Here is a 22,052-nt window from a genome sequence, read left to right on the forward strand (position 1 = left end):
CAGGTTGCCCAGAGAGGTGGTGGATGCCCCATCCCTGGAAACATACAAGGTCAGGTTGGAGGGGGCCCACGGCAGGGGGGTTGGACTAGATGACCTTTAGAGGTCCCTTCCAACCCAAACTATTTTATGATTCTATGATAATATATTACATGGAACTGAGGGAGATTTCAGATTCATGCATTCTTCATTAGACCTTTTCTGTTGCCTGTCAAACCTGTAGTGATCAATTATTTTGCATTATAGATCAATTATATCGCTAATAATGTAGTAGATATTTAGTGGGAAGCTCTTATAGTAACTCACGTAGAAATGGCTGTAAAATAAGTACACAATCTTCAACAGGTGCTGGAGGTGTAAGTGGTACTGGTGGCATATGATACATGGAGATCTGTTCATCATGGGTGTCGCTGGACAGAGAGTACCCTCATGTCTTAGCAAGAAGATACCAGTGTTCTGGAATATGAGGGCATTAGGTGGACCACTAGTTGCTCCAGAGAGTCTGAATTTCTGGCAGTGATCATGGGGGACCTGGAGATTGAGGAGTGTTTATTACACTATGGTGATTCCAAGCCAGGGTTGTCTGTAAAATCTTCACTAGGTTTTCAGTCCAACCTCACTTCTGTATAACTCTTCTTTCATTAATTTTTATGGGTACTTATGAGTTGACTTGAACTTGTTTAGAAATGGCAGTTGGCTCATCTAATTTAATTGAATGTTATTAATGAAATGGCATTTGCCAACAGCCCTGGCACTAACAGCAGTTGTGTGCAGTTGGAGACACTATTTAGTTACAAAGCAGTTGAGTAATTGTTAGCAGGCTTGTATTAAAGTTTTCGTCGTCTAATGGCTTGAAAATAAAGCAAGGTTACAACAACCAATTACAATTTGTTTATTATTTGCTGCAGTTAAAATTTCAGATTAATTTTTGGAGGTTTCTTATTTTGTACATTTGTAGTTGAATTTTGCATGATTTGCAGTCTAGATAGAAATTATTTTTCTGGCAAATGAGATTGAAAGAAGACACTATGCAATATTTTGTTCTAGTGGTTTTGCAGATAAACTGATACACTCAAGAAGACAAGAAACATGTATTTTTGCACTTAAAGTACTATGCCATTACTCATGAATTTTGCATGGCTATGGATTCCAAAAGCCAGCATATAAAGGAGAAGCTAGGCTTGCTAAATATGATGACTGAGTGCTGATTCAAACCTCAGACCGCATTTCTGTCTGCTATTAATACCCTTGTCACTGTTATGAACATCTTCCTTTCTTCTTTCTACTTTTAGCTATTTCTGGTTAAGTAGGTGTATGGGAATTTTTTTGACACAGTAAAACTGATCTGGGGAATAAGAGAAGCAGCTCAAGATTGCTGAAGTCATTACTGATCTGCTGGCATAGGCAAAGAGCAAAATATTTGCTGTTAGGCTTGGGTGTTTGGAGAGTTTACAGAGATAACCCCAAGCTCTCCAATATACATGAGAACCGAATCCAGCCAGTGGTCAGGGCAAGTGCTGGTTCCCTGGACACATTAGACTTGTGCCAGCAAGGCTCCTGTCAAGCGAGCCCTTAGGGAATGTTTGCCTGTCTTCCTCAGAAGATGTGTGCAAGGAATAGAAGGTATGCTAAGGGAAAGTAATGATGCTTCGCTGTCTTCTCTTTCCCATATCCTTGGCATTCAACAGTATCTATTGGCACAAGAAAGTTTAATCTATTGTTTCCAACTCACAGATTTGTGGCTGTGCTGGTTTAAACCTGCTGGGAATGATAGAAAAGCTTGTCTTCCAGTGTTGCTTTCAGATGAAATGTCAGCATATTCTTGCATGAAATGTATGTATCTTATGTCAACCTGTCACTGGCTCAGCAAATGACCTTAGATGAGTCAGCCAACTTTTGTGGACCAGTTCTGTGTTCAAGTTACCTAATGCCTGCATTTGTCCCAGGTAAATGAGCAGAACTTTTAGTATATGTTTCTGTACCTCACCCCCAAAAAATAAAATAATCATTACAACAGAATCTATTGTGAAGGATTGTGCAGTACAAGCTTCTTAGGTTATGGCAGTGCTAAATCTTACAGAAGTAATACATAAAGGTGGTACTGAAAAGTTCTGAGTTTGACAAAAGTAGGTGAAGAGGCTCTGGACAGATCTCTGTGCAGTGATCCATTCAGATAGAGTGAAACTGCAAATCTGAAAAGAATCTATTGCAGAACAGGGACCTGCTTGCAAATATGCAATGGAAAATGGAAAGCCCTCTAATTTTCAATTTTACTCATTCTTCTTGGGATATGAACCTTCCTCCCATCTGTATTACCATTTAATGATCACCTCTCGCTGCAGTATTGCAGAGAATCCATCCTGTCAGTTTCTTCCCCTATCACAGATTATGGGCCAGATTTTTTGTTCTTGTGTTTGAGTCTAGGGGAAGGACTCTAGGGTAATCAGACTGTCTCAAGCCTTTTCTGCCTACTTTTTACAACAGGTTATGTTCAACAAGAATGAGGGCTGTGTTGCAATTTACTACAAAGGAGTTAAACATCTGTCTTAAAATAGGTGTAGCAGAGTTTTGCCTACCTGAGACGAGTACCTCATCTACCATACCACTCTGTTGCTAGGAAGGATGCTAGCCTCTACATTATCTGTACTCCTCTGTAGAAGGGCAGCCCCTTTACTGAGAACTTGTCTGTAGGATTATGTGGGTTGTCCACAGTGTGGTTTAGTGTCGCTTGTGTTGGGGAATAAAATGACCAGCTACTCACCTGCGCCACTGCTGCAGCTGTGTCTTCTGACCTAAGCAGAGCAATGCCAGTTCAACTGCAGTCTCTAGATTGAGCTTGATGTGAACGTTACATGTGTTGCCAAGCACCAGATGGCCTGATGTCTGAGTTGTTGAAAATAGTAGCATGCTACTGGAATAATTATAGCATCCGTAAACTGAGCTAACAGATAGGTACCAAATGATGAATAACAAACAAAGGAATACAACTTCTGAAGAAAAAAATGTACATATAGGTATCACTTCTTAACTATTTCATGCTTTAAATGTTAAAATTGCTTTTACTGTATATCTATCTATAGTAGTAGAATTTTATATGAAGAGCTATTAGTAAAATGGAGTTATGGATATATCAATACCATTATTGTTTGTGTAGAGGAAGTCAAAGCCTATCCTTCATACTTCATATCCTGAAGTATTTCACAGCAAGAGGAACTCCATCTCAGAGTAGTATTGGTCTGTATGTTTGAACAAAAGCAAGAGTTTTCTCTTTTACTGTGAAGTTCTGGGTATGCATTATGTGCCTTGTAAACCTCATTGTGCCTGTGTGTTGTGGTTTAACCTCGGTTGGCAACTGAGTACCACCCAGCCACTCGCTCACTCCTCCCTCCCCTCCCTGCCCCCGTTAGGATGGAGGAGAGAATTGGAAGAGTAGAAGTGAGAAAAACTCATGGGTTGAGATAAAAACAGTTTAATAGTTGAAATAAAATAATAATAACAACAATAATAATGATGTAATAATAATAATAATACACAAAGCAAGTGATGCACAGTGCAGTTGCTCCCCACCCGCCGACCGATGCCCAGCCAGTCCCCGAGCAGCGGCCCCCTCGGCCAGCTTTCCCCAGTTTATGTACTGAGCATGACGTCCCATGGTATGGAATGTCCCTTTGGCCAGTTTGGGTCAGCTGTCCTGGCTGTGCCCCCTCCCAGCTTCTTGTGCACCTCCAGCCTTCTCAGTCGGCAGAGCATGGGAAACTGAAAAGTCCTTGACTAGTGTAAGCACTGCTCAGCAACAACTAAAACATCAGTGTGTTATCAACTTTGTTCTCATCCTAAATCCAAAACACAGCACTGTACCAGCTACTAGGAAGGAAATTAACTCTATCCCTGCCGAAACCAGGATACTGTGTCCTATACAAAACTTAATTATTCTCTGTTACTTTATCTTCTTTTCATTAACCCATTTGTTTGCTTTTTATAAGACTGGATTCTAAGCTCTGCAGGGCAGGAATAGATAGTCTAATTCTGCACAACACCTAATCTGATGAGACTCCGATCCTTATTTAGGTATTGAGACACCCTTGGACAGCCTATGAAGTGATGCACCTAACCTACTGATTTTTTTTAGTATCTGCACTTAAAATCTTTTTTCTTGGAGATTTGGGGAGGAAACAGATGTTTCAGGTTCTGTTATGCTACTGACCAGATTTATCAAACATCTATCCTGGTTTGGTAAAGAGAATAAAGTTCCCTTGATTATTTCTAATGCAAGATCCTAGCAAAACAAACAAAGAGAAACAGACCTCTAGAGGACTCTCTGATAAATCATCAGGAGCAGAAGAGACATGTCTTTCTCTCTCACTCTGAAACATCATCTGGTCTGCCCTGTCTTCTCACATATAATCCAGGTTTTAAGAACTGGAGAGGAATTGGACGTTTATTTTCATTCTCTTCTTTAATTCAAGTCTCTATCTTTAGCTCCTTAAGTTTTTATTATTAATATTCTGTTGTGTGTTATCCTTCAGCAGTGGGAGAGTTGACAACTCCAAATATGTTCTTAACATTTCTTTTTTTCTCTTTTTTTTTCCCAGAGCTTGTGTTATCTTGGGTGTCATATTCCTCCTGTCATCTCTATGTATTGTGATCAAAGCCATTCATGATCTTGCGAAGAAGGTGCTTCCAGAAGTGGTAAGGTGATTCATGTTCTTTAAAAAGTTCTTTTTATTCCCTACACTGCCAGTGAGACAAAGGCCAGCATCTTCTTTCAACAAGCCCTGTTGAACTCAGCAAAGCTGTGGCAGGTGCATATCCTGCCTGGCTGCACATACCGGTCCTAGTCTTCAAGGAGTATTTCTTCCTTATGTGATGGAGTCTAGTCTTTATGGGTTTTTATAGGCTTGACCCCATCTTTTCTTCTCCATGGTTACCTTTATGGGCCAAATCTTTCTCAGCATAATCACTTAAAGCTTTTATACAGGACTGTAAGAGTTCGCTTACAGAGAGGAGGTCTCTCTGGGCTTAATGAAAGTGGTAGAATTTTATGAGGAGAATGTTTCCATGGTTTACTACTCCAATGGCTTCAGTATTTTATTTTTAATGTGGAAAAAATGTATTTTTGGATTGTATTTTTTTGTTTTCCAGCTCTTGCCTCCAATTCCAGAGCTATGTACGAGTAGCAGGAATGAAACAGGTGAGGGGAGCATGCTGGGTGAAAGAGCTGGCTTTTCAACTGGCTCACCATGGAGCATCACAAAAGGCTTTTCTCCTGCTCTCTGCTTTCTTTTGGTTATGAAAGCCAGCCCCTACTTGGCCTATAGAGCAGCTCGCCCCAGCGGCCTTTCTCTCAGCTCTGCTCTGTCCTATCCTGCTTGCTTCCTTTCAGTAGTGGGTATTAACTTCCCTAAGCTCTACTCATCCAAACCAGCTACTCACTGGGAGAGCCATTTGGCAGTAGTTCCACTCCCAGAAGACTCTTGCTAATGTGCTCAAACAAAATGAGGCTTCAGTTCAGTTATTGTACATATAACCTGACTTGGACCTTTTGTATTCAGCCTTCATGAAGTTTGGTGTATTTGTAAGTGCGTGCAGACTTTCACATCAGGGCTTCACCCTGCCAAGTACCATTCTCAGCACATCACTAGACAGAAGCCTAAACTCTGCACTTTCAACCAGGAGATGGAGGCAGAGCTGGAAAAAAAAAGCCAAAATGGAATTTCAACTTGTTACCCACTGTTAGCAGTGCAGATGACCTACTGGGTCCTGTGCTCTCATGGAAACTTCCAAAAAGCTGGGAAATTACAGAAACTTATTTTCAGTGGTTTAGTGAAATTTGGGCAAAGATGAGTAGTGTAGCAAAAGCCCATGAACTAATGCGTTACTGAATTGCAGCCAGGTGCGTTGTTTGACCACAGGTGATTCATATTCTCTTTGCATTTTACTTTTCCTCTTTTCCAGTCTTCATAATTTACTGCCTCCTCAGCTCTGCCAGCATAACAGCACATGTAGTTGTTCACCAGCCTGGTTCTGTCAAAATGATCTAGGGTAGCTTAAACACTTTTAATAGTCAGTTCTTAAACTCAACCAAAACATTTTGACAGAACTGGGTTAGGGAGTGAGCATGGATGCCGTTGTACCAGTAAGGCTGAAGGAGATCCTGATAAGGGTGAGGGGAGACCCTACAGTGATGGCCACCTAAAGGACAACCTCTTAACTTGGCTGTACCCAAACAGTGCATCTGGCTACAGTTTGACTCCTATTTAGTGAGAAAATGAAATATATAGTCTTGACACTGTGAAGCAGAAGTAAAGTAAGAAGGGAGGCTGCAATAATAATTAAAACACCCATTTGGTGAATTTATGGTAGCGTAGATCAGATTAATTTGGATGTCTCAGTCTAATTCATTGTGGGCAAATGCCCTAATATTCCAGCAGTAGGAACAAAAGTTTAAAAGGTGTGTCATCTATATCTCACTCTTCCATCTTTACAGGTACTGTCTACAAGTGAGGTTCTGTTACTTACATGGGGAGAAATGTCTCCTATTTGCAGCACCAAAGTTATCTATGACTTGCAGACATGTTGTACTTCCTCATTTTTAATTTTTGAAATGCATTTACAGCAGGAAAAAAATATGAAATCAGAGCTACAGAAAAGTATCCCCGAAGAGAAGATCCTATTACATTTCAAGGGTCCTGTAAGAATAATTTGTACAGATCCCTTTTGTCACAATCTGCCTTGGATTCAGCCTTTGGTGCGCTAAAACTGTGTCAAATAGGTAAAAGTTAGGGTGGATACTGCTTACATTTGACACAGTATCAGGATAAATAGATAATTTTGCTCCTGTGACATCGGGCTGACTGTTCTCTCGAAAGATGTATCTGGCAGGGCACAGACTGTGGCTGACTGGTGGCAGGGTAAAAGCCACATGCACACACGTAAAGGATTTTCATACCTTGCAATTCTGCCTGGAAAGTAGGTTAGAACAAGGGATGAAAAAAAGATGGTACTTCTGTTCAGTGTCTCTTAAATGACATGGCAAGGATTCTCATTTCAAAGTCTTTCAGTACACTTCACTGTGGGAAACTGATTCAGTAAGGGTTGCATGACAGGTCAAAAATATCTCTGTGTAAACTAAGAATAACACTGAAAAATGAGGAGACCAAGAGAACAGCATTACTGCTGCAAGTCATGGCCAGTGAGGTATTATGCCTAAGAGTTGCTACATTAAAAAATAGTTGGGGGAAAAGGATGTTGTTTAATAGAAACCTTTTCAGTTGCTCTAGCTGTGCCTGAATCTGATGCTGATTTTCTGTTTGCGTAATGCTCCCTTAGCTGCTCTGCGTCTCACCAGAGATAGTCATTCTTCCCAGTTGTTTGGGTCTTTGCTGATCGAGTATGTTCTCAGCTAATCTGCAGCTGCCCAGGCAATATCAGTAGCATCTTAGCAGAGTGGAAATCTGCTCAAATTAAATCAGTAAGGGGGAGAAGTTTCTGCCTCTACTCTTTTATCTAGGGTGCTGTCTTCTACTTCTTGGACCACCAATGAACTAATTGCTAATGATACTAATTTCTGTAATATCTTATAATGTAATTTAGCTATAATGTATGGACATACATGGAAAAATAATAGAACAGCATTTTCTGCTAATGGCTTTTTGCATAGCAGTGAAGTAACCAGTTCTGCATCAAAATAGTGACCTGAAATATTTTCCGGTGGTGGTTTCTGTATTACTGGGATTTCATATTAACGTGCTACTCTGATGCCAGGGAAGTGTCCTTGTGGTGTGAGCAAGGACAGAACATTAAGACCAAGAAAAGGTAGTGTAACTCCACTGGTGTCCCAAACTGGTATAAAACCAGGGTGAAGAGCTCTGCACTAGATTAAGAGGACGTATGCTTCAGCATGTTTCACATGTGCATCATAGTCACATGATTTTTTTGGTACAGTTTACATCTTTATTAGTCTTTCTTGAAGCAAAGGTCATTGAAGATGTGGGTACTTTTCAAAGCGTCTTGTGAAATTTTAGATGTGTGACTTCAATTTTAGGGGAGATAATGTGGCTAAAATCCAACTGGAAAATGTTGCTCTTGGTGTTCAGATGCTGAACACAAAGCTAGTATTGTCAGTCTCGAAGGCAGAAATGGTTTGGAATGCATTGCTCTACTGTTCATAGGGGATTCAAAATTATCGTAATGTTAGTGCAGAGCAACATGACTGACTGCATCGTTCTCAGAACTATAAAGTCTCTTTTTACATCTTAATTTGTAGTAAACTTCAGTGACTTTGTCAGCGTGGAAAATTGGGAGCAGTTATAATTTCTCTGAGTTCCTTTAACTTGCGAAAGTTTTGGAGAAAATACTATGATATGGACAAGTTTAACTTAAGAAATGAAACAGATCAAGCAATTAAGTATCTGCTTGCTAATTGTAAGGTGCTATGACTAAAATCCTAAAAGCATAGTCAGTCACTTCTGAATAATTCTGGATCAATTATACAAAGTTCATTGTATTTCTTGTTGCATATAACATACATTGGTTACGTATCTGTTGGTTCTTAATATACATGTAGCAAGAAAGGTATTTCCTTGGAAAGAATTTATGAGATCTTTGATGTAGAGATTCTGTTGTCCTTGAAGTGGATCTCAGAAGAGTTGCTGTCATGAAAATACTACCAATAAGAAAGGATATAAAATTCACATGACTAAGAAATAATTTGAAATGCTTTTCCAAATGTTTTGAACACAGATTTTCTTTTACTTATGTGGACATTTAGAAACAGGAGTCTTCAGTATTGTTGTCATTTCATATGATGTTTTCAGCTCACCAGGATTCGGAGAACCAAAAGGAGCATGACAGGTTTACATGTTAATGGCATTTCCAGCTCGACTACCTCATCCTGTAAAGGGCTTAAACGTCCACAGTTTCTTGTTAGACTGCAGAGGGAAGCTACTTAATTTACAGGACAGGAGCTCAGGTTTAGCTCAGTCAGGCATTTTTCAGTCACCTATTTGAATTCTCTTTTATTCCATGCCGAATGTAATTTTGTTGAAACACTGAGCGACAGCACTTCTGATCTGCACTGGCATAGAAGAGAGGACAATTAGAGCTCCTGACTTTCTGCATTTCTTAATACTGCTTCTGCCTTTCTTCCTGCTTTTTGTTTGTTTTACCTCTTTCTCTGTGTTAAGTAAAAATAAATAATAGGTAGTGTATGTCACTACACGTGCTTTCAGCACAGGCAATGTTTTTTGTAATTCTTTTGAACGCTTCAAAACCTTGGGAAGCACAGAAATGGTGTATTTCTCCTCTTGGTTCTCTTGCTTGATATGCCAAAGACTGTAGTTAACTTTGAAATAGCCTATAAGGCAGGATATGAATGACTAGGTAGATTAATTGGTTTAAAATATGGATAAGTTTAATGATAAGTGTTTGTCTGGAATTTTGACTCCTGGTAGTGTGTGTGTTTTCTATATGCAACAGCAAGCGGGGCCATACTGGGTCAGGCTAAAGGCCCATCTTTGGTCATTACTGACTTTCTTCATACCTTTCTTTTCAGTTTTATCTCCATTTTTAGATGAGAAAGCTTGAAGAGCCCACAGGATTCAAGGTATAGGGGTCACCAGGGTTTTATACAATATGTTCATTTTTGCAAATTACTATTGAGCACTGAATTGATATTTTTACAGAACTTTAAGTGTAGATTCCATCTCCTGCAGCTAACAGCAAGTTCAGAAATTGTCCCTATGAGGTAAACTTAGAGTTTTCCCTGTGCACAGTACTTTATATTATAATTAAAAAGAAGCCTGCCCTGAAAAATGACAGTCTGTGTCAGGAGAGTTGGCCAGTGAATTAATTATACACTTACTATATAATTCTGAATTTGTATTAATTATACACTTCTTACTGTCATGGGGAAAAGTTTCTTTTCAAGTAATTGAGATATATGTTAATCCTCAGGGTTCAAAATACAGTCCCTTGTGCTAGCGTTCTCAATATTTGCGATGTAGAGCAGTGTTTTCTGACAACTGATCCATAGAATTGTATTGCTTTTTGTGGTTTTAAATGAATTAATTGATGAAGTCATGAATTACAGGGTTGATGATAAGGTAGATGTAGGAGAAATATTGCAACTGAAGGGATCTATTTGTCCAAAAAGTCTGGAAACTGCCCATGTTGAATATATGCAGTGAGAAGTATAATGGATTTTTTTTTCTCCCACATTTTTGAAGCTTTGGACATTACTTTTAGTGAGCATCAGAAAATGTATTATGGATCTCTGATTTTTGGACAGAGGAGTAAATGATGAGAATTAAGCTTTCATGTCCCTTCCAGAGAGGATCTGTCTGGATGTAAACTTACTTTGAATTTGCAGAGATGCTTCATTTTCCTTTGGAGGCAAATTTGTGTGGGGGTGTGTATGTAGACGCAGTTTCTGCATGCATCAACACATACGCGCAAGTCACTTTCTTTAATCAAGCTGTGACTGCCATTCTCATTTGCCTGAAAATATTTTTAATTAAACTTTCTTACTTTATGAATTTAGAGATGAGATGACATTTTCCACTCGTCTTGGAACATGTTGGTTTGAAGGAAATCTTAATGTTTCTCTCCTATTCTTATATAGCGAGGCTGCGTAGATATTTGGGTAAAAGGTAGGTGTACATGTGCTGTATAGAGCCCATACAGTGCCCCCAGCCCTTCCCAGAATTTTTAAGTGACACTGTCTTAGACTTTCTATGCGTGTGCTGTACAGTGGATCTGCCCAAACGCTATGCATATGTTTGCAATGAGGAGTAGCTGTGAACATGCTATTGTACACCTGGAAAACTTGAAAAAATATGGAAAGATCACAAAATCCAAAGAAAACAAATTTTTTTACAGGAGAGAGAGATGTGCCATTAATGTGTGGGAACCTTACAGCTACAAATTCCACTTCTTTCTGTGTTGTTCTATTTTTTATATAGCTGTGAATTTCTTACACAGCTGTGAATCGTTACTCTTTGAGGGTCTGCTTCAGCATGACGTGCCACAGTTATTATTTCAGTTTCACATCGTTGACCCCTAAGGAAATATTTTTCACTGATCAGATCTTTCTCTCTCTTTTTTTTTTTTTCCTTCTTTTTTTCCTTTTTTCTTTTTTCCCCTTTCCCCCTCTCTCCTCTTTTTCTTTGTTCCTAATCCACTTGCTGGAAGTGTTAGAAGAAGTAGGCCAGCTGCTCTTTTTTCTGGGTTGTTTGGAATTAAGAATTCTGATAATTTTAGCTGTTGTTCAATACACCTGACTTAAAAAGCTAATCAGTATTTGACATTTGGAATATTAAAACCTCCATTCTGTTTACCCTTCCACTTAATTTTAAATGAATATTTCTCAGATCATGTAATTTAAGGGTTTTTTTTCCTACAATGTTGAGTGTTGAACCTAAAATAGAATCATTTCTTGTTGGCTCAGAAATTATTTACTATGTTTTTTTTCCCCTAGCTATCAGATTCATAATATTTCCCCTATTGTTACTCGCAGCATTTGTTCTCCAACCTATGTTAGCCGTAATAAGGTAATTCCCACTAGGAAAAGGAATTGCTATTCCTTTATTGATGTTTCAGAGAGCTATATCCACAGCCAGTACTGACCCTGAGGATTTGGTACGCACACATTTCATTACAAATAAGGAGGAAGAGTGATATTGCATACTGTTAATGACATCATGCTTGGATTTCTGTGTAAATTTTAGTGATTTTTTGATGCTTTGTTAATATATTGAGAAAGGAGTCTAAAACTCAAATTAAGCATAGGTTTCGAGCATCGTTTTGCGTTTGCATTTGCTAGTGTTAATGCTTGCCATCTCCCTGATAAAAATCCTTTTTCATTTGCCCCTTCACCTTCTTCATGTCAATTACTATATATTCTTGGGTAGTATAAATATAATTTAAGTGTAAATGGCGTATTTTATTTTGACTGTTGCCACAAAGAATTTGCAAACCTTTTCTTGTTTATTGAAGAAGGCTAAAAAAGCCCAACCCAGCCACGCTGAGAATGACTGTTTTAATTTCACCTGGGGTTGTAAATCAATATCCATTTACTATTCAGTTACTGCTTGCATTTCCCTAGGTAATAGTATAACACATGTAATGTCAATGCAGTTTGGCATTTGTCCTTATTAGTATGGCAAAGGACACTTTTTTGCAAGAGTAAGCAAGCATCATGCCATATTTCTGACACTTCCTGCAGAACAAAGAAGGAAAAATGTAATCAGTTTGTGTACAAAAGACGTGCAGCACATCTGATGTGGTGCCTCCAATGCTTTTATAAATGAAATCACTTGAAAGATTAGGCCGCATGTAATTCTGTCATATACTATTGATTACAGTTGAAATGGGAAGCTAGAGATGGCACAGTGTAGCTTTGAGTTCTAATTTATTTACTACTTTAATAACTTATAATAACTACATCATAAATATATTTAACAATGTCAACAGTTGAATTATAGGTCAATAGCAATATAGCAAGTAATACTTGTGATTATATGCACATATGTCCTTATACATACTTCCCTACTCATTTCTAATCTCTCATATATATATATAATTTATTGCTTACCATTTCAAGTCAAAGTACCATATAAATTAATTATACATTAGAATCCTGTTTTATAATTGTTACCTATTATGTATGGTTTGCTGATTTGGTATGTGGCCTTAAACAATTCATTTAACCCCAAAATACACGTACTTCTTACATGTTGGTGAGAATGTTCTGGACACTTGAACTAGCTAGTAAGCCAGGGTTAGGAAAAACGTATCAACTACACTTCACTCTTTGTTCAAGTGATTGGTGGCAAGTCTTGTTTTCAGACTTTACCACACGGTGATAAGAAATAAAAGTTGGCAACTGCTAGCCACTTGGTAGGTTATGTGCAATGTATTGCTGGTCTCAGTCCCCTACTAATTGGAAAAATGGCAGTCTCACTAGAAGGACACTTCTGAGGGTGGACAAATACCATTTTAAATTATGTTTTATAGCTGTTTGATGCTAAAACGATGTACATTAATTCTGGGAAAATGGGAAGCACAAGTGATCTTAGAGTTTCAAGCAGACCTTTTACAGGAGTCCTAAGGTCACCTAAGATAGTTCTCCGGAGTTCATAGCCCCTCGGTTCCTGGCCCCAGTGCCCCCGCCATGGCATTCAGCACACCCTGTCTTTGTTATCTGTCTCTTGAAGAAGTGTTCTGCGCTGTGGAGTTGCTTTGTCACAGCACTTCAGCACAAAAGATGGAAGTTTAAACATTCATAAGATTTTTGGGGTGGTTTTTTTTGTACTAATAATAGATCTTTATATCTCCATGTGAAGAGACTGTCTCCTACTTGAGTCAGACACTGGGCTGTCGGTTTGTTTTCTGACAGTGAAGTGCAATTAAAACTCTTGTCCCTTTTGAAGTTAGCTGATGAGAGAGACCCTCCAGCTTCCCAGAAGCTCCCTCTAGACTGATTACATAAACTATTTATTACTTGGGAGAAAGTATGACAGAGATTTGGACCTTTTTTTTTTTTTTAAAGTGTTTGTATTAGAAACTTCTCTGTTACTATCTATATAAACAGAAACCTTCAGGGGAAGAGGAGGGAAGCCAGTCCTTTTTGGTTAAGTAACATGCTCCGCAGAGGGGCTTTTAGCGATCCCACAGCCGGTGTGCCCAGATGACGTGAGAGCTGCTGAGGGACCTGCAGGAGCGGGAGGCAGTGGGAGGCATGTTAAGGTAGGGATGGGGAGCAGAGTGGTAGCAGGCCCTGACGGGTGCTGTGGAGGATGGTGACCAGTCACCTGGACTGAAGAAGGGTCATTGTCAGGACCTGTGAGACAGATGGTGAGTTGCAGAGATGGGCAAAATTAGTATTTAACAACACAAACTCAGCTCAGTTTGGGCTAGCCATGACATCGCTCCTGCCAACAGCATCTGTAGTGTTCCAGAAACGTGTCCCTACCTCCTCAGCCAAGATGAGCAAGGCTCAGCAGAGGTACAACACCATGAGACACCGGCTTCTCTGGGAAGGGAAAAAATGGCATGAAAAAGGTGGTACCAGTAATTCCCAGGTCCTGCGGGAGTGGGGAGGTGGTTCAGCCTTTGGCTGGTTCACAGAGGAAGCTAAGGAGACGGCAGAAGAGTGGAAGGAAACCTGTAGCTGTTGGGGGGCGGGAGAAGAATCTTGTTTTGGGATCGCACTAGAATGAGCTACCAAGGAGGGCCAGAGAGGAGGATCACACATAGATTTTAATCATGATATTGTATGTGTTGTGACCACTGTGGAGGAACACTGAACATGCCTTCTTCCTCCCATACCGATGAATACCTTTTTACTCAACATTGTACGCTTTGGGTGAAATGAGAACATTTTTACATCCCAGAAGTGGAAGTGAAAGGACTGTAATTAAAGGAGAGGGGGCGGAAGGGAGTTGGTAGAAATAATATATGAAATCAGGGCAAAGTTTTAGGGTCAGAATTAGCAAGATGCATTCTAGGAAAAGATTAGGAGCACAAATCAGCTGAAATTTAGTTACTAGGCTGGGAATTGGGTTAAAATATCTCCACCTAATAAGCTAAGCACTGAAGCATCCCCTGTGCCTTTTTTTTAGTTTCTACGATAGATTCAGAAAGAGATCAAAGTCACAACATCATCATCAACAAATTTTCCTTAAGCCATAAGGTTACTGCTGCTTTTGGTGAAATCCTTGAAAGCAGGGACAGAACTGTTGTCACATTTTTGAAGACCCCTTTTCTCAGCTGCACCGGTGGGGGCAATGTGTTTGGATAAAGTGGAGGAAAGCTGCCTGCTGACTTCTATTATTCCTTTCCTAGGACCGAAACAAGAGCATCCTAGGAAAGATTTATTTTGGGAAACCATCACAGCATAAAATCTTGCATAAAATAAATTTTAAATAGGGACATCGTAGCTATTAGAGTGCTGTGTAATGAGGTGGCAGTCCAGGATGGGCACCTCGCTTTATGTACAGTGCTGTTTTATACATGAAGCCATCTAATAAGATATGTGTGTCCTTTAATTAAGGTCTCATGTACAGTGTAGTAGTAATGAGGGAATATGATGAAAAGAAATGGAAAAAGAGCGAGCTTTATTTACCACGCTGAGAAGCCTTTATCATATGGAAATGATCAGAATGTAAGTTTTTATCATTTGTTACAATTTGCTGGTGCTTTAATTAAAATAACACCAAGGATGTGTACAGTGGCTAGATGTGCTTCGTGCTCTTAATGACTGTCAGATGGGAAGGCAAGGGGTACAGAGAGGGCAGGACTGCGGGAAGATCCGGAGGGAGATGGTGCCAGATGGCCAGGCTTATTTTATTAATTTAGATCTCCATTATGGCTTCTCTTTTCTTCATTTCTCCAAAGGATGAGTTAGTTTAATGGGAATCATTTCACATGCACATTATGATGTGTTTAACTCTGATGTGTTTAACTCTTCGGAGCCCATAGCACTACAGTAAAGTGCATGTGTCAGTCGTGTGTCCCGTCAGCCAGCTGACTCCGTGAGGCTCCAGCCCAGGTGCTAAGCCCGCAGCAGCCCTCCCTCAGGTAATTTGTTGAATCCCTCTTAGCAGGCGCTTCCAACCATGACGTCCTGACTCGTAGCGTACCAGTGCAGCCAGCCGCTGTCCTAAACTGGTTCCAGCTTCTGATCATTGCAGCAAAGTAGCGCCAAGGCAGCGTTCTGAGCTGTTTCTCTCCTGTTACCGCCTCACCTGCTCAGGCAATGTGCCACAGGGGCTGTCCATGTTGCTGGGCTTCGCCACGTATTTTGGGCTGATCTCTTACATCTGCAAAACCTTCTTGTTAGTAGCAAGTAGCCTCACCCTTCTTCTTCCAGCTCTTGGGTGCCTGGACACCCAGAAAGCATAGCAAAGTACTGAGGAAAGTGAATTTAAGACTTTTTCCTCTTTGGTTTTGTCTTTCTGCATCGTGCGCTCAGTTATTCAGGTGTCTGCTGCCTCCCCGTGGCTGTTGCGAAAAGCTGCACACAACTGGAGATCGTGATTTTAGCTATTATTTAGATTTAGCGGTTTAGAGAGATAAAAAGGAATATTGTCTTCTGAAAATCTGTTTGGCACAGTCTAAAGCAAGAAACTGCTGAGGCTTTTGCATTAAGAGCAGGTTTTTTTAATTTCTTCCCTTTCTGTGTCCACTGTGATAACAAAGGAGCTTGGATTTGTCAGGTCTTCTGCATCACCAGTGGTTATTGGATTAGTATTAGCAACAAAATGAGCTTGTCTTCTGTGATTCAGTGAAAAGAACCACCAAACTTATGAAGAATTTCTGGTTCCTGAATCATTAATTCACTTCACGAGTTGATTCAGAAATCTATATCACATTTAAGTAATTCTTGGATTCTAGACTAATTTTGTGGCTAGACTAATTTTGATCACAACCGTATAGCTGGAACAAATGGCAAGATGCATTCCCACATACCGTGAGTTTAGTGACACATGCAGGAAAAAAACTGAATTCACCCCAAAAATCTATGGTACATGCTGTGACGCAAAAAAACCAAACCAGCTCAAAATAAGGTGCCATGCACAGGATGAAATCTTGCACTATAACACAGGGAATAAGGCATAACATTTTCAAGGTTCTGAATTAATACTTGGACTTTTGAACATCTGTATCAATAATTTTCAAAATTGTTTGTATTGGGATTTGTAGTTTTTTCCAAACTATGTGAATTTGTAATTGTTTGCAGGTCCATCCCCAAGAATAGGGGATGTAGGAAATCTGGTGTAGGAAATCTGCATTTTGTCAGCCCAAGGCTGACAGTAACATAACTTTTGATAGCAAAGTAATTTATGCTGTCACCTCCACTGGGTCTACAACGTTCAGTTCTGTGCTAATGACAAAGCTTGTACTTTGCTGAGGAGGAAGATGAAGACAAGAGGTAGGGATGCCTGGGAGCTATCAGTAAGTTTTTGGAGAGTCTGTGGGGTGAAGATGAAAGAAGAGATCTCATGTAGTCATTGAGCATTGGCAAGTGAGATGCAAGAGAAACACAGTGTTGAACTGTTGGTTACGCCATTGAGCACTCACCCAACACACGTTGCCAGTGGAAAGCTGGGGCTAGCCACTGGCCTGTGCATGGCTGAGAGCTCATCAAGTTTGTACATCTCTCTGCATTGCTCTTTTCATCCCCTCCTCACTCGCCTTTTAGTGAGGGAGGGGCCTTCATGCTCTTGAGAGCATCACAAGCAGGTTTGCTTGCCACGCTTACTGTTACTGGGTTAAAGTAAAACCCAAACTCACTCGTCTATGGGAAGCTCACATTCTGTTTGATAGTACGGGAACGGCACTCTGAATGCTAACTCGGCAGGTTGGGGTAGAGGTGGCTATGTTGATGGAGCATATCATTCTGCTTCAGATTATTCTGAAGTCTCACACATATGCTGTATATTAAATATTACATAAAATCTCTAATAAAATATTAGAATAGATTAGATAAAACCTCAAGAATAATCAGAATTTGTCGGACTATCAAAGGTAAGTCTTTGGGCATGGTGAATATACATTTTTGAGAAAGATGCATGAAATTTAGAGGCATGAATTTGACAAGGATCTCAAATTTCAAGTGCTTTTTGCAAAGCTTATCCAGACTTTTGGAGCTTTGTTGTCATTTCAGATCTTCTGAAAACTCCCAACTTTCCTTGTTAGGCTGACAGCAAGCAAATATTCCCAATCCTTCCTTAGTCCTTCCCTAGCACTCCAAAATTGCCTGGGTATTTTCTAGTCATTTTGTTAGAATAGTTTTATAAATGCTTTTTATCCTACCTTTACCCAGTGCTTGAGTTCTTTGTTCTCACTGCTTCTATTTTAGTTTCTTTCCCTCAGTGCATTTTGTCTTAATATTCAATATCGTACCAGGACTAGAGAGAATAAGCTCATGACTGAGAGTGAATGAAGTAGACTTTGAAAATTATATGACATAAAAAATTGTATAAAAATATATTGAATGATTTATTTAGGGATGTGAGTACATTATACCAGTAATCTAATTCCCAGTATCTTCCTAAGCAGCTTTGAAAAACATTTTTTGATTTCTTTGGGTTTTGAATTTCTGCTAAAATAATGAAAATGGATGGAGCTGATGATGAATCATCATGACAATGTTTACTATCAACGGGGATTTTTGCCAGTGTTTTAATCAGTAACAAGGTCCCAATGGCACTGGCCCACTTAGACCTGCAGACTAAAAAAAAAAAATTCTTGCTATTTCCTTTATTTGTACTGATGTTGCAACAGCTTAAATTAAAGCTTCTATTAAGGGTAATAAATTAATCTATTTCAAAGCTCTGTGGTTAGATGGCAGGCAAGCATGCTAAGAGCTCGCTTGGGTTTCTCTGCATAGCCTATGGGCTGATGTACCTCAGGGGGAGAAGGCACAGGGACTCCCTTTAGGCACCTTATTGCAATGCAGGTGTTTCAGTGCCCGGGGGTGTTTCCTCCCACCCCAACCAAACACAAAATAGTCAGGAGAAAGAGGTAGGTGCCTCCAGATGACCTTTTAGAGAATGTATGTTAAACAATTAATTACTTTTATTTGCCCTACATAGACACACAGCTTTCTGTTGAGGGAGCCTAGGGAGCCCATGTTATACATTCAAATTAAGCAATGTGGATATTTCTGTAGCTGTGAAATGAAAGTCCATGGAAAATTTGTTTTCTAAGAAAGAGCTAAACCTGACTTTGCACAGCAGTAGCAAAACTCTTACGGATGTAGCTTGGACCAGACTTTACCTTAGAAGAAGGAAATGAAACAAACCCAAAGCAAGCGCAGAATCAGAAACAATATTAAATGGTTATTTCTCACACCAAAAATCAACAAAGGTCTGGTAAGTTGGATTCTACTCTCAAACCTTTACCCTGTATGTGGGGACTTCATTACCGATTGCATTAGACACTGGACTACTAGGCAGTCTGCAGTCAGTCCTGCAGGTATATAACCTCTTGATTCTGAGGAGTTTGGGTCAATTCAAAATTTGTTGCTTGGAACTGTCAGTAATTATGTTTGCAAAAGCAATTACAGATGGCAAAATGATAAGCAAAATGAGCACCAGCTGTCATGGAAGTCATAACTCAGGAAATCTTTTTCTCAGGTTGTATACTTCAGTGGCACAAATAACTGCACAATAACTAGTACTGTTTGTCATTTAATATATGGGACACGACCAGAAGACATACTAATGTCTGACATCTTTTCTTTCAGGATGATTTTCTGTATAGTGTCTCCATTTTAAGTGGAATCCTTTGCACTGTCTTGGCAGTAATCAAATTTATGCTGGGAAAGGTCCTTACAAGCAGAGCGCTGATAACCGATGGTGAGTGTGAAGTTGATCCTGTTGCATTTATAGACTCTTCCAGGGAATGCTGTAGACAGAGAGGATATGAGTGACCCCTGCACGATGACAGCTGTGAAAGAGCATCGAAATAAGATGGCCACTGGGGGGGGAAGCACCAAAGCCCTAGAACAGTCTGTGGTACCACTAGCCTCTTACCCATTTCAGATGAGGTATCTATGTGTGTCTGGTAGAAGTCAAACAGTTAATGTGTGGATAGTAAGCAATAATAGAGAGTTAGAGGTAGAGCATATAATAAATTAGGTGTGTATTAGTCAGAGGTTTGACTACAGAGGGGGGATATGACACCAATTTATATAGCTTTGGTTAAGTCACATCTATCCTCGCTGCCTATGCCTAGTAAACAATTTCATCCCTATAGTTAAAACGAAGCAAGTCTGTTGCAGCAAACGCCGCCCTGCCTTGAGCAGGAATCACAACCATCATTCATACATACCCCCTGTAGACGTAATTTGCCACCGTAGTGCTTTTCCTGCCACTCAGTAGAGCTGGTTGAGCATTGCATGTGTAAAACAAAGCCTTGGCCTGCCTACTGCCCTACACTCCTATGGCCCTGCTGGAGTTTGTCACAAGGTGAATCTCATCCGCTGTATCCTTAGGAGACCTCACTGCCACTACTCTGTTGGCTCAGGTGTGTAGCGCCTGACCGTCGCTGTTTTTAAAGGTATGTTTAAAGGTAGGTTCAGATACACCTCTTACTGACAAGGCTCAAGCTTGTGAATCTTCAGAAAGCCACGGGGATCTACTCTGCCAACAAGTGAGGACACAGTGGTGGTGATTTCACCGTGCAATCTCTACCAGATTTTATCTGCAAGGCCAAGACAGTTTGAAATGCTCTGTAAACATGCATGGCAGGGTGTTAATGATTCATGGATTGTGGTACATAAATTATTTTACTCTGCTAAAGATTTCACTTTAAGGAAACTCGATTTTCAGCTTACTCTACGGATACATACAATTGCTTTATTTTAAGTAATTTAAGCATATTCAAAATTTTTTTGGTGATGTGTGATAACACATATTATGAGTATTTGTATTTTAGATCGTCCCACTTATAGAAATACTTCATGAGTATTTATATTTTAAATACAAAATAGGCAAAAAAGGAATCAAAACAGCAGTATTCAGTGATCTTATTCTTTACTATGGACTCTGCCACCCTAGACATTTTGACACAAAAAGATCTCCAACCTGCAAAAAGGATTCTGGAAAGGATCCTGGGAACTACAGACCAGTGAGTCTGACTTCCTCTGCTGTCCGAGTGTAAGTAAGTGGGACATGTTGACTGTTTCAGAACTGTGTTGAGGCAGGCAAATGATTAACCCTCCCTTTTAAAAAATGTAGCTTGTTTTTGAAACAGAGCAGTTTTTTCAGACAAAATACTTGCTGAAAAATTCCTGAATAACTCTAGCTCTGAACTGGTCTCCTGTATGACACGGAAATCTCTTCTCCCATAATTACATCCTCGTGCTAATTATATTGCTTCTGAGCTGGAGATTGCTCATTCTTTGATTAAAAAAATTAGGGAATAAAGTATACAATTACCTCGGTCTGGTTTCTATCTCTCTCTTCTCTCCTTCAGAACTATAGAAAATGTAGGAGGCTGATCTTACCATGTGCGGTTAAATATCTTCTTTCACAAGATATATTTACATATATACTTGATTTATTAACAATCAGGAGGAGACAGTGTGATTCAGCAGCTGAGACAGATTTAGCACTCCCTTGCGTATCTTTTTTTAGTGTTTTCTGTTTCCTGCTAATTTACCTCCTGCGATCACTGGCTGTAGACCAACAAACAGGTTTTAGTAACAAAAGCATACAATTTTCTTTTACATATATACTTGATTTATTAACAATCAGGAGGAGACAGTGTGATTCAGCAGCTGAGACAGATTTAGCACTCCCTTGCGTATCTTTTTTTAGTGTTTTCTGTTTCCTGCTAATTTACCTCCTGCGATCACTGGCTGTAGACCAAAACAAACTGTTGAGTAACAAGAGCATACATTTTTCTTCCTGAAAAATAGGTTTATTTTCAAAACAGCAAACTCTCTCTCATACATGTCAACCTCTAATAACGATTTTTTTTTTTAAGAATAATTTTGTTTTAGGGTAGGGCTCGACAACAATATCTCTTTAAAGCCTAAATGTATGAATCCTAATAAGGCAAAATGTTATTTATACAATTTGTTTATAGCAAAAGCTCATGGCCTTTGGCATAGTAAAAACAGCCATTTCCTATCTTGAATTTTGTAACATCTCAGAGGACGAATGCAGATATGTGACAGTTAGGTGATGTCAGCCAACCTTCCTGTAGGTTTTAGATACCTTCTTCCTTCCCAGATTTAGCCACCTGTTTTTTCCTGTGCTAGCCTTATGCACGGAACATGGTGTCTGGATGAATACCTGCAGCCATTACATGGTTTCCTGCCACATCAGCAAAGAAAGGTTTGACTGAATGACAGTCAGGAAGAGAAAACAATTTCCTTTGTAAGTAGCTTTTAGATCATTTGGAACCATCAACCAATAAGGGCAAGAAAATGTGTCATTCCTGCCTTTTGCGTATCATGCTGATGGATTCTGACTTAAGCTGGAGCAGGGGAAGTAACACTGGTTTAAATTCATGGTTAATTAATTTATACTTAATATTCT

At 39.6% G+C, this 22,052-nt stretch overlaps 1 protein-coding gene across 1 annotated transcript in view; it reads left to right on the forward strand.

Moving 5' to 3' along the window:
• Window positions 1-22,052, forward strand: part of TMEM163 (transmembrane protein 163) — a 125,047-nt gene that overhangs the window by 99,981 nt on the left and 3,014 nt on the right. The window contains exons 5-6 of the mRNA XM_019472197.1: window positions 4,590-4,686; window positions 19,250-19,361. Coding sequence (XP_019327742.1) covers window positions 4,590-4,686; window positions 19,250-19,361 — 209 coding nt within the window. The remainder of the gene's footprint in view (window positions 1-4,589; window positions 4,687-19,249; window positions 19,362-22,052) is intronic.

Source organism: Aptenodytes forsteri, unplaced genomic scaffold (genome assembly GCF_000699145.1).
Source record: "Aptenodytes forsteri isolate BGI_AS27 unplaced genomic scaffold, ASM69914v1 Scaffold11, whole genome shotgun sequence".
NCBI classification, from domain to species: domain Eukaryota; kingdom Metazoa; phylum Chordata; class Aves; order Sphenisciformes; family Spheniscidae; genus Aptenodytes; species Aptenodytes forsteri.